This window comes from Ambystoma mexicanum, chromosome 3q (genome assembly GCF_040938575.1).
Source record: "Ambystoma mexicanum isolate Mex_15411 chromosome 3q, UKY_AmexF1_1, whole genome shotgun sequence".
NCBI lineage: Eukaryota > Metazoa > Chordata > Amphibia > Caudata > Ambystomatidae > Ambystoma > Ambystoma mexicanum.
In genome coordinates this window covers 399,619,489-399,636,162 of record NC_090926.1, presented here as the reverse complement: position 1 = coordinate 399,636,162, position 16,674 = coordinate 399,619,489, and the positions used below count along the sequence as shown (strand labels likewise).

Below are 16,674 nucleotides of genomic sequence, written 5' to 3'. Positions count from 1 at the left end.
CGACCAGACCTGTCAATGGAGACCCCCGCAGGGCCATGGATCCCTCCCCCGCAGGGCCTCCTCCCTCAGCGATGCTGCGTGCAGTGGCTGTTGCTTCTGTCGGGCGTGCTGTCACTCGATGTTTCTCCGCATTGGCCACTTCAATATGGACGAAACTTCAGGGAAGTGTTCCTGGAGCATTCATATATACTTCTGCCAGTTTTTAGACGGAACCAGGCACATAAGGCTGTTTTAATCACAATTCGGCCCGGGACGTCTTTGGAGCTTACACAGGAGCAGCCATGTCTCCTCGTGGGCAAAAGCGCCCCCCCCAAGATCCCAGCTTTAATAGCCACTGGGCCGCCTGGCATATAGCCCTAGACAAGTCCTCCTCAGCATGCTACTCAAGCTCTTTGTCAGGATCCATAAAGAAATGTGTCTGGGTGGTGTCAAAGGAAGGGTACAGCTATGGGATGTCCCTGCTAAATTGCATCAGCACCTCAGAACTTGTGGGTAGGCTGCAATACCATTGAAGAATAAGCCCATGTTCTTTGTAGAGTGGTAGACTACGAAACGTCTGCTAGATGAGGGTTCTGAGGTAGTCACTCATTTCAGCTGTAATCAACTTTCTTCAGGGTTCCTAATCTCTGGTGAGGGCAGAGGGGACAGCCAAAGGGCTCAGATACTAAGGGTTATAAGGACCAATCTGTGACCCCAACAGAAGTAGCAGGACAGAAATTGGTGGCATGTGAAACCTATTAAAAGTGGCCATGCCACAAATAGACTGGACAGGGAGTGATCAGGAGCAATTCCACCCGAGAACAGAGAGATTTGTGGTTAATTATAAATGAGGGACTGCTGGAAGTCCAATAGGCATTGGAGGGTTAAAAACACTTTGCACAGTTAAACAACCCTCCCCCTACACATCCTCACCCCTCTGAATCCCTTATGCTCTTATCTGTCTGTATATAGGGTCCATATTCTGCGGCCTGTAACAACACAGCCAAATATTTCAAAATCTGCAAGGAGCTGGCCAATCCTACTGCAGTTTCTACCGACTCTACAACCCCCCCCAGGCCTCTGCATGGCTCTGGCTTCCCATTTCACCACTAAAACCGAGGATATCTTGTCCGCACTCCCCTCCTCTTCTCCCTCTACCTCTCTCAGGCCTTCCTTGGCCGCCCTCCTCCCCTACTTCTCTCGTCCCTCTCTCCTGTAACACCTGATGATGTTTCTATACAAGTCCGGTCTATGAAAGTCTCATCCAAACAGGTGACGCCCTGCTCCTCCAGATTCATTAAGGACAACAGTGTGTCTCTTGCGGCAGCCTTGGCTGATTTCTGTAATCACTCCTTCGCCACAGGTTCTTTCCACTCTCTTTTCAAGCACTCCCCTTGTGCACCCTCTACTAAAAAAGCCTTCTGCCGACACCTCCATTCCGACAAACTATCGCCTAATCTCTATCACCCCTTTTGTGGGCAAACTCCTGGAGAAATTGGCCGCTAACCCTCCCCACTGAATATGTTGGTTGTCTCCATGACCATCAGTCTGACTTCAGAGCAGCCAGAGGCACCGAAACTGCTCTACTGAACACCCGTGAAGATCTGCCCTCTAACCTTGGCTCCAGCTCTCTTTCTGTCCTTTTTCACCTTGACCTTTCCTCTGCATTTCACAGTTTTTAAAAAAAACAATTTTATTGTTTTTTACATCAAACAATCAACATACAACATAACCAGCAGTACTTGTTATTATACTTTAGCATCATGTACATAGCGTTAATCCTCTAATGCTTACCCTTTACCCTCCCCCAACTCGAGCTTACTCCACTTCATCTTCTGCTTTATTTACCTCTGGGAGAGCCTCCCTTTCCGTATTCTCAAAGGTTTCCAGATCGCTTAGGCAATCCTAGGTGGAACCATACAATGTGGCCACTACATGTTTCTAGGCCGTCAGGGTTCCTGCTTCCTCCTCCCCTACCCTGCTGGCCGCTTCCTGCCATACTGCTGTTTCGGCTTCGGTCCATTTCAGGAGGTCGCTCCACCAGACTTCTAGCCTCGGTCTATTGCATGATTTCCACCCCATGGCTATTCTACGCTAGGCAAGTATATATGCCAAGTTCTTATGTTTGCTCACATGTTTAGATTGGCGCGGTCTAGGGAACCCCCCTACTATGCATGCCCATATTGATTCTACGTTTAGCTTGATCCCTTTCTCATTTAGTCGGTCCGCTACTTCTCCCCAGAACTTCCCAATTTCTGGGCATGGCCAAAACATATGTGTCATATATCATTTCAATGGCCATGTCAGGTTGATCTCGCAGTGTTATTTCGGACCATGTCTTTCTGATCTGCCGTATCAATCTAGTATATGTCATATGCTGCCCTGTGTGCAACCCGTTTCTTCCACCAGCATCCCAAATTCCTTTATTCGCCCTTCCTGCCATATATCGCCCACTGTTGCAATCCCCACCGGTTCCCAGTGCCTGCGAATCGATTTTCTCAGCTGCATGTCTCCTCCGGTCAGCGCCACTAGCGGCACATACGGAGAACACGGGGTTCGGTTCTCCATAACCTTACAAGCTTTGTGCCATACTTTCCATCCCAATTCCAGCATTTCCGGCAACCCTTTTAGCTCAGGTTTGGGCATCCATATTACTTCTTTCAGAAAAAACGGGGCACACTCTTTTCTCAACAGTCTGGACTCTGATGTCGAGTCTTCCGTTAACCATTTTTCCACGTATTGCAGTTGACTAGCCAGATAATACATCTCAAAATTAGGCACTTTTATACCCCCTTTATCATACCAATTCTGCAACTTCCATAAAGCAATTCTGTTCCTCGTACCATGCCAAATAAAGCCCCTACATATGCTGTGGAGTTTGGCAAAAAAGCGATGGTATCATATATATAGAATGTTCCCAAAAAATGCAATAGCCTAGGTAATACAACCATCTTCAGTAGCGCCCCCTACCCCTCTTGGCCAGGGGGAGCTTAGTTCAGATCATAATGCTGTTTTCAATGTTCTGTACCGCTTTCTCAGTGTTGTGTTTATATTCTACTTCCACTGTGTGATGGATGTCAATCCCCAGGTATCTGAACATACTAATCTCCCATGGTATTTGTAGGACCGGCAGTTGTTTTCGCGGGACCCCTATATACCTCCCCATGGGGAATATACACAATTTCTTGGAGTTAACTGCAATGCCAGAGAGCCACGCAAATCGCTCCATTACTTCTAGAATGTATTGAAGATTTTCCTCAGGTTATCTCAGGTATAGTAACATGTCATCTGCGTATAGTGAAATCAAGTGTAGTCTTTCTTTCGTGTGTATCCCCACTTCCTCATATTGTTGTCGTAGGTATATTGACAGAGTCAAAAGCCTTGACTGCATCTAGTGATATAATTACAATCTCACTCGTGTCTCCCACTGTGTGCTCTATAACTCGGTGCAATCGTCTGAGGTTGTCTGATATGCTCCTGCACGGGACATATCCAGTCTGATCAGGGTGTATTAATCTTCTTATGACCCGTCTCATTCTATTTGCCAGCACCGCCGTAAGTATCTTACTATCCTGATTCAGCATCGACAATGGTCTATACGACCCACAGTCCATGCTTGACTTGTTGGGTTTGGGGAGTGGGATAATGACTGCCTCGCTCAAGGATTCTGGTAACATCCCTGTTTCGAAAGCTTCATTTAACATCTCGAGCAGCGAGGAGAGCACTTCTCTCCTATACATCTTGTAAAACTCACTAGGGAGTCCATCCGCTCCCGGGGTCTTGCAGGTGGGTAGTTGTTCCACCACCGTTTCTAATTCTTCCAATGTAATTGGGCATCTAGGTTCTCATGTTCTTCAGCACTTATTTTTGGCAGGCCAATATCCTTAATGTTTCTATTATCTCTCTACTTTCACCCCCTCATATGTCCCCCTACAATCGTCTATACAATTCAAGGAACTCTCAGTTCACGCCCTCTTGGGTATCCACAATTTGCCCATCCTCCCCCATTACTGCTCTGATCGCTGATCTGGGTGTCTCGCTTTTATACAACCATGCTAGCAATCGTCCAGGCTTGTCTCCCCCAGTGTGTTGTCCATGTATTTCTTATAGTTTAGGTTGCACAGTCTCTCCCAGTGCCCTGCGCGTTCCTGCTGCAATTCTTTTATTGTTTCAGCATCCTCTTTGGAGTCCCCTCCTTTGCCCAGAACTGCCTCTAGTTTCACCTCTGCTTTCTGCAATTCCCTCAGTATGCCCCCTGCAGCCCTTTGGATTTGGCTATTGCTGATCCTCTCACCACCACCTTAAATGCTTCCCACAGGGTGCCAGCCGATTCAACACTCCGTGTTATTTTCAAAATATTCTATGATTTCTTCTCTCAAGTCCGCTCTAAACACTGTCTTTCAGTGCTTCAGCTCTGAGTCGCCACGTCGGGATCCTAGCCCTCTGAGGTAGATATTGCCATGTTAAAACCAATGGCAAGTGGTCTGAAAGGACCCTCGCTTTGTACTCTGATCGCACTATTTCCGCCGCCATCTCCCGTGAGGCGAACACATAGTCTAACCGTGTGTATAAGTTCTGTGGGGCCGAGTAATGCGAATACTGTCTGTCGTTTGGGTGATGTAACCGCCACACATTCTCTAGCCGGAGGTCCAGCAACAACGTCTTTAAGGTTTTGGCAGCAGGGGTGGGTTTGTCTGATTTCCTGTCTGACCTGTCTACCCGTGGGTCTAAAGCGCAGTTAAAATCACCTCCCCATATCACTGCTCCCCCCAGGTGCAGACTCAATTTGCTATATTGGGTCTTGAAATAAGCCACTGTGTCTTGATTCGGGGCATTTGTATTAATAATGCATATCTCTCTATTTTCTATCAATCCTTTTATTGCCACCATCCTCCCGTCTGCCTCCACCGTGGACTGTAGCAATTGGAAAGGGACATGTGGTGCCACCCAAGTGATCACCCCTCTGGCATAAGCTGAGTATGTTGCCCCTATAATGGCCCCCTTCCATTTCCTCCGTATCACCTCCTGTTTCTCTTACGTGAGGTGTGTTTCTTGTATTAAGGTTATATCTATTTTCTGCCTTCTTAAATACATCATAATCGTGTTCCTCTTCAGGTAACTGTTGAGGCCCCTGAAATTCCAGGTAACTATCTTAAGGTCCCCCATATTTCAGCCATATCCTGTCCCTTCCACAGTCCCTCCCTTCCACCCACTTCAAGCATCGATGCACCTGTGTGTAAGCTCGTTCCCTAACCCATAACACCACAACTCCCACAACAAACCCTCCCACCCACCGCCCTTCCCATCCCCAACTGTTGCCCAGCTCCATCCCTCGATCTCAGGCGATCCCGCATTTGGTCCTATCCTGGCTACGCCGGTGCTAGGAGCCCAGCAGGGGGTTACCGAACTATCGGTCACCCAACTAATCTAACTAATGGGGTATAAGTGTGAGTACCTGTACCTCCTGCTTCTCTGTTGCGTCATGTCCTGCTCGCCCTTATCCTGCATCACAGGTCTATAATCAAGTCCCAAAGTCAGAGTGTATACAGCACCTCTGCTTCTGGGAGCCCTGCTTCACATCTCCGTGCCGCCCTCTTTCTGCTCGGCGGCTCCCGCCAGGCAGTTCTGCATGTCCAGCCACTCCATCGCATCCTCAGGGGTCTCAAAAAATATTGCTCTGTTCCTGTGAAACACCTTCAGCTTCGCTGGGTACATCAACATGTACTTGTAGCTTGCGTCATGCAATCTCCTCTTCACTGTCCCAAAGTTTAGTCGTCGCCTTTGTACCTGGAGTGTATAGTACGGATACGCCGTGATGGATGCTGATGCTCTTCGCATTGTCCTTCCTTTGCGGAAATATTCCAGGATTCTTTCTCTGTAACAGTAATTTAGAATCTTGGCGATGATCGGCCTTGAGGGGGGGCACCCGGAGGGGGTCTCCTCACGAGGGCTCTATGTGCTCTCTCCACCGCAAATCCTTGAGTGAGTGCCCCCCCCTCGATTTCTTGCAACACCATAGTTTCAATATAGTCTGTAAGGTTCAATCCTTCCTCTCCCTCCGGGAGTCCTACAATACGTATATTGTTCCATTGTACGCGTCCTTCAGCCTCCACAGCCCTGTTTTCCAGGTTGCTCACTTGTTGCCTCAGCGCGTGAATCTCCAAAGCGTGCAACGCGCAGGCGGCCGTGTTCAATTTCACATCTTTCTCCTGTGCGTTCCGCAATTGCTCTCACATCTTGCCTTAATAAGTTGACATCTACTTGCACTGAGTCAATTTTGGATTCTAGTGACTGAGTGTAGTCATTGCTGTATCCAGTTTCGCTCCCCATGCCACCTTCAAGTCCGCAATATCTTCTAGAATCTGCTGATCACTTCGAGCCTGAGGTGTGTCCATCTGCGAGCTCCTCTCCTTGTTCCTGGCTCTCTCCGTTGCTTGTGGCGTTTTCGTGAAATCCTCCAATGTGGATTGCTTCTCTTTTATCTTGTGTTGCTTGGCTGCCATCACGATATATCCAGGTGCTGCAGCCCAAAGTGGTCAGGGCCCAGTATCTTATGTATGTACATTTGCCTGTTTGCTCGTTGCAAGAGACCGTTGGGGGATGTCCACTATGTCGGTCAGGGGGCAGGGGACATATTCTTGGGTGTGAGTTTTTTTTTCCCTTTCATATGCACTTCCCTTCCTCAGCTGCCCACAGGCACTCCTCTGCAGTCCTTGCATGCTTCTTCGCACTCCAATTACACATTCATTTCGGTGGGTCCCATATTTCGCCCGGCGTGAAGCCTGAAACGAGTGCCCCTGTCAGTCTTCCACCTTCCTGCCCGTGCTCACGTTAGTTACAGTACTTCAGGGGCTCTGTATTCATGATACTGCCACATTGTATTTGAGCGTTGTCTGTTGCTGCGTATGCTCAGGTTTAAAAGTTCCAGTCACACTGCGAGCATGGGATTACCCCAGTTTACGCCAAAAGTTGCTACACTGTAGATGTGTCGGGCGCTCAGGCAGATTGCCTAATGAATATGCTTCCACGCTATGTTCTTACTGCGGGCACCAGTGGCGTTAATCTTCTGTGAGGATACCTTTATCTGTGCGTCATTCGCAGCGCCGCCATTAATTGCACTTTCCCTCTCCGACCACGCCCCCGCTTCCGAGCGGGACCAAGTACCGCCGCCTGGCTCACCTCTGGACTGCCTCAAGCAGCAGCCGGTCAATGTCCCATCCCAGGATGACACTTCGCTCTGGCTCTCTGTGCGCACCTCCCTCGGGATGCGTCTAGCTTGCAGATCGATATTTCGGCGTCAGCAACCACCGCAACTCGCTCGGAGAGTATTTACTCCACGTTGTCGCCCTTCTGCAATGTCATGTGCCAGCCACACGCTCTGTGCAACCCGTTCACTTCAACTTTGGCTACGGCCTTCCGTGCAATTCCTTTGTTCTGGCACGGACGCCATTTTGTTCGTGCTGCCGTGATGTTATTCAGCCATTTCTTTTGCTGCAAACTCATCCACGCCAGTGCCTTCTTCACGACCTGCATACGTTCCTATGCAGTTACGCCGTTTTCTATCCAAAATGCCTCAGTGTTTGCATGCGTGCAGGGGAGGATCATGTAGGATCTGCAGGAGCCCCTCTGGGTCACGCCTTATTCCATGGCTGCTTGGCCACGCCCCCCCTGCATTTCACACAGTTAACCACGCTATCCTAATTAGTTGTCTCTACGAGACCCTGGGCATCACGGATCAGGCCCTGGCATGGCTGACCGCCTTCCTCTTGGACCAACCCTCACAGGTTCAGCTTCAGTCCTTTCTCGCCACCACCTCTCTCTCCACATGTGGTGTGCCCCAGGGCACTATCCTCTCGCCCTGGCTCTTCCATGTCTATCTGGCCCCTTTGGCCTTTCATAATCTCTACTTTATTCTCTAATTTTCAGTGTTATGCGGATGACACACAGTTCTCTTTCAGGCACTGTGGTAAAAATACACGTTCAGCGTGGTAAAAAGGCTCAAACTTACGAGCTGCAGGAGTAGCACTCAAAACGGGAAGGGCCTTCCCTGATAGCAACACAGTAACTATAAATAGGCTGGAGAATGCCCTAAATAACAGTGTCTCACATTAAAGAAACTGATAATAAAGCTGGATCACAGGTAAATATATAACATTTAGCATTAGGGTGAGGCGTGGCAAACAGACCTCCAAGCATGCTTTTGCAGAAATGTGTGCTTGTTTCAGTAACTTGGTAGAAGTAGAAGCCGCAGTAGCTAATAGCACATTGTAAATCCCATCATCCAGGATCGCATGGTAGAAAGCAAACAACACATTTTCGAAGTCATAAACCAGAGCTCACATGTCCCACGGAAAGCCAATGAATGCACAAACATTTTATAATGTAGCATATTTAATTTCGAGGCCTGATCTACTGACGGTCTCAGAAAGCCCATAGCGGTTTCAAATTGCCCCCTGACTACATTTCTTTCTGGGAAGAAGGTTGAAGAGTTCTTAATGTGCTACATTTACACAATAACTTGTTTTTGGTTCAAGGCTCTGATAGTGTCATGGTAGAAGGCTTTCTCGTGAGAACGAAGATGAGATGACCATGACAGATGAATAAAGTTCAGCTGGTCATCTCAAATGTTTCAATGAATTGACACTATGATGTGGGAATTGGGGGTTGGATTGTGACGTCAAAGGGGAGAACCAGGGGTGGTAAGGTCTGCGGGGCCCAATCATAGAAAGTAATCTATGCCCCTCTATAGGGGTTTGTTATGCAATCACCCAGCTACTCGTAGGGAGACTTTTTATGTTGCAAAGTGACTAAAGTTAATTAGCTTAGACAATTATAAAAGCTTTTGATTTAGGGGCGTTTCTTTGACAGCACCTTTTCATGCAGTTCTGTTACGTGTTCTGTTCCAATATTACTGTCCCAGCTGCGTCTGGGGCCCTAAGAAAAAGGTGTTGCTTCTTGCCTGGCGTACGCTCCTTTTTGACTACTTTTGTCATTTTTTACTGGTGGGTTCCAAGGCGACACCTAAAAAATACCCTTTGCCGCCTCCTCCTCCTCGCCCATCTCTAACTGTCTATCCACTATTCAGGCATGGTACACCTTTAACAATCTCTGCCTTAATGCCATTAAGACTGAGATCCTTCTCATTGGGAACCCTGCTCCTGCTTTTCCACTCTCACTCTGACTGCCCTCCTTGGGCCCTCACCCTCTTGTGAGGCAAAAAACCTTGGGGTCATCTTAGACTCCACCCGCTCCCTCTCTCTCCACATCACAGACCTTGTCAAGAAGGCCCATTTCAAGCTGCACCTTCTCAGAAGTATTCTCCCCTTTCTCACCTTCCCCCAGAAGCTCAGTGCCTCCAGAGCTCTGGTTCTCTGTAGGCTGGACTACTGCAACAGCCTATTTCTCAATCGGCCTAGCTCTACTCTTTACCCTCTTCAACTCACTCAGAACAGGACCGTGAGACTCATCCTTGGCCTCAAGCCCAAGGACCTTATCTCTGCGGCCCTGAAATCCCGGTACTGGCTAGCTATGGCCACAAGTATCAAGTTCAAGACCCTCTCCATCGCCCACAAGGCTTTTTGGGACTGTGGCCCTCACTAGCTTCAACTATCTCTTCTTAAACTCCTTCCTTCTAGAGCCCTCTGCTCGTCTACCTCTAACTCTCCGTGGGTCAGTCGTTTCTCCAAGCAGAGAATGGGGGGGGTAGATCTTTCCCACTCTGGAATGGCCTCCCTGCTACTCTCTGCCTTGAGCCGGATTACCTAAAGTTCTGGAAAGCTCAAGACCTTCATTTTCTCCTCCTCTCTCTCGCTCCCTCTCCCCTGCTAACCTACCCTTACTCCTTCCTCCGTCTGCTGACTGGCTGCTTGGTGTCCTCTGAGTCTTACAGGGCACCAGGCGCCACTCCTGACCAGTGCCCCTGCACTTGCCGCATGGCCTACCTTACACTGCCATCTGGCTTACCTTGCACTACCTGGCTGGGTTGCTCCCTGTAGTTCCAGTCTTCCTTGCACTTAACTCAGAGCCCTGCTTGCTGGAGCGATGTGAGCCCTGTGTTCAGATCCAGAGAGGATGGAGTAGAGGCAGTCTGTTCAAGGTGACCAAGGTAGAGTGAACCAGAACTGGCCCAAAATAATGATAATTACTATCACCAGCAGAGACCATAGGTGAGGCTTCTTGGTCTTGCCATGCTTTCCCTCGTGAGGAATAAAAAGGTTCCATACTTAAGAAGAAGACTGCTTTTTAAGACAATTGCTGTGCATCAGAAACACTGCCTGATCCAGATGCCAACTTCAAGTAGTACCTCTCCTTAGTCACACAATGCATTTTTCATATTTTTAGGAGTTTTTAGGAGTTCTGAGGCAACACATTTATCTACTACGGCTATAGAAGCCCTTGACTGGCGATAAATGCTCAAAGGCATAGACTCTTGGGTCTGCAGAGTGGTGTCTGTAGCTGGAGGATGATCAGAACAAGGACTTCATGAAAATCCAATAGGGGTCTCAGTCTCGGGTGGCAATCTACTAGCAGAGCACTTGCAGACCATGGAAGGCTCGCTGATAGACTCCTCCTGAGGATACTGGTTCACCAGAGAGTGACAGCCAGACAAGGCCTCTTAGGAATCTCCAAGCACGTGAGGGCACCAGAAAGTAAAGATGGGCATGCAGTCAAGATAAACGATGCAGCCAGTCTGTCTAGAAAGAGGTCAGTTGTAAATGCTGCATTTGAAAACAGAGTTTTAGCCACCTGCTTACTTGCTACAAAGCCCTTAAATGCCAAACGGTCTCGGGTGATGAAGACTCCAGAGTACTGGAGAAGACCACTCTTGAGGTTTACAACTGAAACGTAGTTGCAAAAGGGCACATCCAGATCAAGGGATCTAGGGTCAAAGGCTCCCGAGGCATTCAATTTGGGAGGACCAACTCAGAAATCAGCGCAGGGCATCCCGAATACTTTGGAGGCACATTGCATTACAGCCAGAAAAGCACCAGTGTAGAAACTTCCTCCCATTCCCAACGATAACCAAACCAATTTGAAAAACAAGACACATCAAAGGAAGGTAGCAGGTGTGCAAGAAACAGCTGAGAAAGGAATCCCATACAGTCTGAAGTCTGTGGGCGCGTGAGGGGGTCAGCATCTGCACAAAGCTTCCTTTTTGCTGTGGTATGCAAGAAAAGCCGTTTCCTGCCCCTAGAGTCTGAAAATCCATCGGTGTAGAGGGAGGGGCCGGATTTATCATCTTTATTCTCCTAATCTCGGAGGGAGATTAGATCCATTAAAGCGTGCGCTGTAAGTGGTCTTGTCAGTCAATATCACCCTTCTGCACTTCATGTCGCCCACCTGCCAAGCTCATCACCTGCCTGCCATTATTGCCTGTCTCGATTATCCTACTTTGTATAATAATAGAAGGGGCCAGATGGCAACAAGTAGGCACTATACAAATATCATGAATAAAAAACGAAATAAATACTTACTCAGGTGCGTTCAAGCCAGCGGTGGCCTTGATGATCATGTAGCAGAGCGTGAGTGCGCTGAGCAGTCCAAAACTGGCAATAATGAACCACTCTTCTGTTGACAAAGAAGAGAGCAGGGAGTCATGCGTCAGAATGTCACTCCTAGGTGGCTCGGGGAAGGCGGCAGTGCCGCCGCTCATAGTACGAGGAAGCAAAGCAGAAGGTTAGCCACAGCCGCGGAATGGAGAGAGCTGGAGCCAGAGGACGGATGTTCGAGAAAGGAGAAGAGCAGATGTGGAGGTCGAAGGCCCCGCGACAGTCATCGGTGCATTGAAAGGGTTAGTGGAGACGAAAGAAGCACTGGGCTCAGATAATAATAGCGAAACAATGGAGTAGGTTTCCATAGCACGACAGGTTGCCTAATCTGTTTGGTATGGCATCACTGCTTACTGACCATGGTACAAAACTGGAGGCTTTGTGGAATAGTCATACAATATTAACAAAACCATGGACAATTTAACGAGAGCACAACAGAAATCCGGTATTGTCAAAATAAGACCCTAGATGAGTAAAAGGGTAAAATAACATAAAACGTATTTCAAGGTTACTCTATATCCCTGCAAGACGCACTTCTTACGAAACCCCAGCCTTTTATGTTACCCTCCAGGGCTTTACAACAGCACGCATTCCTTCTTGCCATTCAATTATTTTATGTATGTACATGAATTTAAACAAATACCTTTTTTACATTTAGTTAAGGTAACTAGCTTTAAAAAGTATCAACTACAAAGCCTGGAAATGCCAAAGTTAAGGTGCAAACCCTCAAATCCACAATTTCCCTGTCACAAGAGGAGTGCTCAGGGACAACATGCTAGCCTTGGAAGCAAGATGATGCGGAGCAACACAGGTTCGATCCCCAGGTCTGCACTTAGAAACCTCTGGGTATTAAGCGCGTTATAAATAAACAATAATATCGTATATCATATCACAAATTCCATCCAACCACTGATCACACGACACCGTACTTCATATGACTCATGCCAACCTCAGTATTACTGTCAGCTGCCACATACATGAAATCAATATTGGGAAGTCGTTTTGTCGCACATTTTCACAGCCATGTCCAGTTTCGTATGTGCGTCTGTGTTTTCTATGCAATGTGAACATTCCCGAACTAAGATGTTTCCACATCAGTTTCTACATGTAGATATTTTTGGCTTCATATCATACGCATGCTTGGAGTGAGAGGCGACCGTTATGGAATAGCATGTAGGATCCATATTTTTTGCACGTTTCATAGTTTTGCCACATCTTTTGCGGGACATGCATGTGTGTGCACCACAAGTAGCTCTATGGGCCTGTATAGGCATATGCAAGAGTATACAGTTCATATACATTTACTGGTGTGTTTTCCATGTGTGCATTTCCAGAAACATTCATGTGCTCCTGGGTGTGTTTCGTGTTCTGTACACACAAGGGTATTCACATCCTGCCCCTGTGCATGCTTTCATGTGGGGCCTCCATGAAGGGGATGCCGCTTATAGACCTGACTTCTAGAGGAGAGCGACTTTGAGGAGCGAAATGTTGCATGCGTTCGCATCTAACAGCAGGATTGGAATGAGCACCTGGAGTCATGTCGTGCTGCTCTTCTGGTGCTGGCTGCTTGATTGCTGTTGGTGTTGCTTCCTCAGGCCTTACACTTTAAGTGTTGTCAAGAGAACTCGTGTTTGTCACGAGCGTTGAACCGCTGGTTTAGTGATTCACCAGTAGAATGCAGAGACTGACAATGGTGGAACAATAGATAGTATTAGGTTTCAGCAACTCGAGGTCAAGGGAATTTTCGCCTTCTATATTGTGCATTGTTTGTATATTTGGTGTATTTCTGGTATCTTCTCTTTCAGGGAATTACAAGAACAAGCATTTACAAAAGCAGTAACACGTTTTTGGTGTTGGGAATGAAGATGCTTTTCTCCAGCATGGGGACTGTCATGGATTCACATGCCCATGAATATTCCCTGCTGTCAGACAGCTGGGAATCCTCAGCAAGAGAATAAAGCGGTCTGGCATTTTTTAAAAAACTTTTTATTTCTGAATTTGCAACAAGACATCAAAGCACAGCAATACACATGAAGTAGGTCATTGGATCCTTAACAATTCCGAAATCATGAAACAGGGTCAAAGAAAACACTTAACAGTATACAACCACTCACCCGTTGACCCAAACTTCGCTTCAAATACAAACATGAGGAAAAACCTAAACTATACACACCACAAGGATACAACACGACAAGAGACAGGACAAATACAACCCCGTCCCCAACTAAAACCCCAACAAATTATTATTGCAATTCTACTCCACATTTCAATCCAATATCACCCATAAAGTTCATTAAAAAGTCCCCACAGTTCATCAACAGGCTTGCTTTAAAAACTTGAAAACTGCCTTTCTCTCAAATATCCAATCCCTGGAGACTGGATCCCGCCCCCTGGTGGTCATCTTCAGATTTTTACAGGACGTTTCTGTGCAGGGAGTCCTTGTGATTTGCTCTTCGAACTATTTTTCGTAATTGTTGTTTTTCAATGGAAACAATTGCTATTTTTGTCCTAAAACTCTCGTCCGCTGACTCGTAGTCCGACAACTACACCGTCATAACTTCATGTGAAGGCCTAGGGAGGCCTACTTCACGCCTAACCATGACAGAGGAAGGCAAGTTTCCCAGCCAAGACCAAGAGAGACCGTTACCAACGGTTGGTGGCGTGGCTGAAGGAAGACAGGGTCACTGGCCTGGCCTCTGGGCCCGCTCAGGCAGATCCCAGATCCAGTCCACCTTTGCAGCGGTATCCCCGCAGGGTGTCCGTAAGGTCAAGCGCCATGCGATTGGTATGACGTCATTTCATCGCCTGCCTGTTCATGCCCAGGCTTTTTAACGTGCACATTCCATCGAATGTGCTCATCGAACTTTTTAGGGGGTGGGTGGGAAAGGGCAGATAAGGGTTTGGGCGAGTGGGCAATAGGGCAATAGCAAAAAATTAGTGTGGGTGGGGGGGATTAGGTGGTCCCCACTCCCCCCCCCCAAAAAAAAACAGCACATACGATGGAACGTGCGTGTTAAAATGCCTGTGGATGAACAGGGAGGAGATGAAATGACATGGAACTATATGATTAGCTGACTAGAGACGCTGTGGCTGCTGGTCCTAGTTCGGGGAACACATGCTTTCCGTCATCTGTCCATCCACAGTAAGCTTGCCGGTGGGTGGTGTACCATCTGTGAGACCTTTAAATCATGGCCCTTCGTGGAAGGATAAACTGAAAAAGCATTCCAGTAAGGAAGCCACGTCAAGGTCCTCGTCAACGTCACCTGCAGTGATGCTGTTCAACAGCCCCCTTCGACCACGACTTCGGTGCCCAGGCCCCTATCGACTGTTGCCCGGTCGATGACTGCGGGCGGCACATTTCTGTCGGCGACCCAGTCAACAATCAGGGAGAAATCCAGGGTATCGCTGCCTTCAAGGCCCACGACTGCTCCGACCACGACTACTGCCTCGTTGTAACGCTCACCTGGTATCTACGGGGACGTCACTCAGCCTGTTCTGACCTCTTATGACCTTGAACCCTTCCCTGGAGTCTACTCGACTGGAGACTGGGCCTGAAACAAAGTATTGGTAGAGTTTAACTCCCTATTGTCTCTGTGTGCTTGAACCCCTTCTTCCCCGGGGTCCAACCCTTCCCTATGATCAACAGCTCACTTTGTTTTCTTGGAAAGTGTGCTCTCCATCCTGCTTTCAGCGCAGGGGCGCGTTGATTGATGCGGGCTCGTTGCTGCCTAGTTACTTCACTGGCAAGAGTCTGACAGGTAAGTATAATGAGTCTTTTGAACAGTTCTCTAACTTCGTTCCTTTCCTTCCTTAGATGATGGCCGGCATCCGGGGATGGCGACGTGCTGCTGAGATGAGTAGCGCTAAAGGTGAGTGAGAGCGCGATGCGTGATGCGACCCTTTCGTATTTGCATTGAACAGAGTTATTTTTCTGTGCCTTTTAGGTGCTGCAACGTTTTCAGCGTGGATGTCGGTTATGAAGAAGAAATGCGGTGAGTAAGCGCGGTATGCGGCGCCTCTAGATGTTTCCACGCTAACCTGGAGTGCCTTGCAGATGGATCAGAAGTTCCGGAGACAGAGTTCCCCCAGAGCGGTTGGGATTCAGGTAAGCGTTTGGAGCTCGTACAGTCTTTAAAAATAAGCGAAGATTTGCTGAATGCTTACTAATGCCTTTTTTCTGTTCTTTCCCTTTTTCTTAGGAAGCGGCGTGCCGGGATGGGAATGACACCGCCGAAGATGCCCGCAGAACAGAAGGAGCGATGAATGATGGGCAGAAGCGCCGCAAGGTAAGGCTGTTCCTAACAGTGTTCTTGTTCTTGCAGGAGCTGAGCGCAGAAGAAAGATGCAGGCCTACTGGGACCGATCCAAACACGGTGAGTGTCACGCTGCAGGTGCAGAAAACACAAAGCATGTTTCTCAGCCTGGGCGTGGCTTAACTAGTCTCTGGGTATCCCAGGTGTCTCTGGGCTGAACCACACCCAAAAGACTAGACTGCACATGCAGTTCTGGGAACCGAAATATGTGGGGGCATCCATCTTGTCCCGATCAATGCACTACAAGTCCAATCCCCAATGTTATCCTATGGGAGTGAGTGAGGCTGGTGCCACAAGCGCCAAGTCTGACTCTAAGTGGGTCTTTGGAGGGATGGAGAGGCCCTTGAGGGCCATGTAGGTGATCGTGGCCTGGCTCCAGCCTGACATCTTGGAGGGCTGGGGACATGAGCGGCAGGAATCATGACACTCGTCAACTACCACTACTCAGTCAGTAAAGGCACTGGTGGTTTCTTCTGCTTTGAAGGAGGCAGCAAGACCAAAGGATCGGTTACCACCAATAGATTTTCTTCCCAGACCGGGGGGCGGGGGGTTCGGAAGGAGGTTGCAAGTGGCCTGATGATGACAGTTTACACAGGTTCTGAGAAGGAAACGGTGCAGGAATGCCTGGACAAGATGGCAACATCCCAATAGACATGGAGTCACCAATGCATACTAGCCCAGTGAGGCGCATTAGCCCTCCATCAGTGCCCCCTCCTGTGGCCCCTCCACATGCCTCTAGAGACATGTCTCAAGATAGTTTCACTGTGCTGAGTCTGCTGGTCTCAGAGATACATCAGCGGCTGCCACCAATAGCAGCCCCGTCAGGGAGTGAC

The 16,674-nt window shown here is 48.3% G+C and overlaps 1 protein-coding gene across 2 annotated transcripts in view; it reads right to left on the bottom strand.

Annotated features, from left to right (window-relative positions):
• RNF130 (ring finger protein 130) overlaps positions 1 to 16,674 on the bottom strand; it is a 1,130,799-nt gene that overhangs the window by 124,397 nt on the left and 989,728 nt on the right. The window contains exon 8 of one of the 2 annotated variants that reach the window (XM_069654089.1): positions 11,454 to 11,547. The exons of the other annotated variant lie outside the window; for it this stretch is intronic. Within the exon in view, the coding sequence (XP_069510190.1) occupies positions 11,454 to 11,547 (94 nt within the window). The remainder of the gene's footprint in view (positions 1 to 11,453; positions 11,548 to 16,674) is intronic. 2 annotated transcript variants of the gene reach the window in all.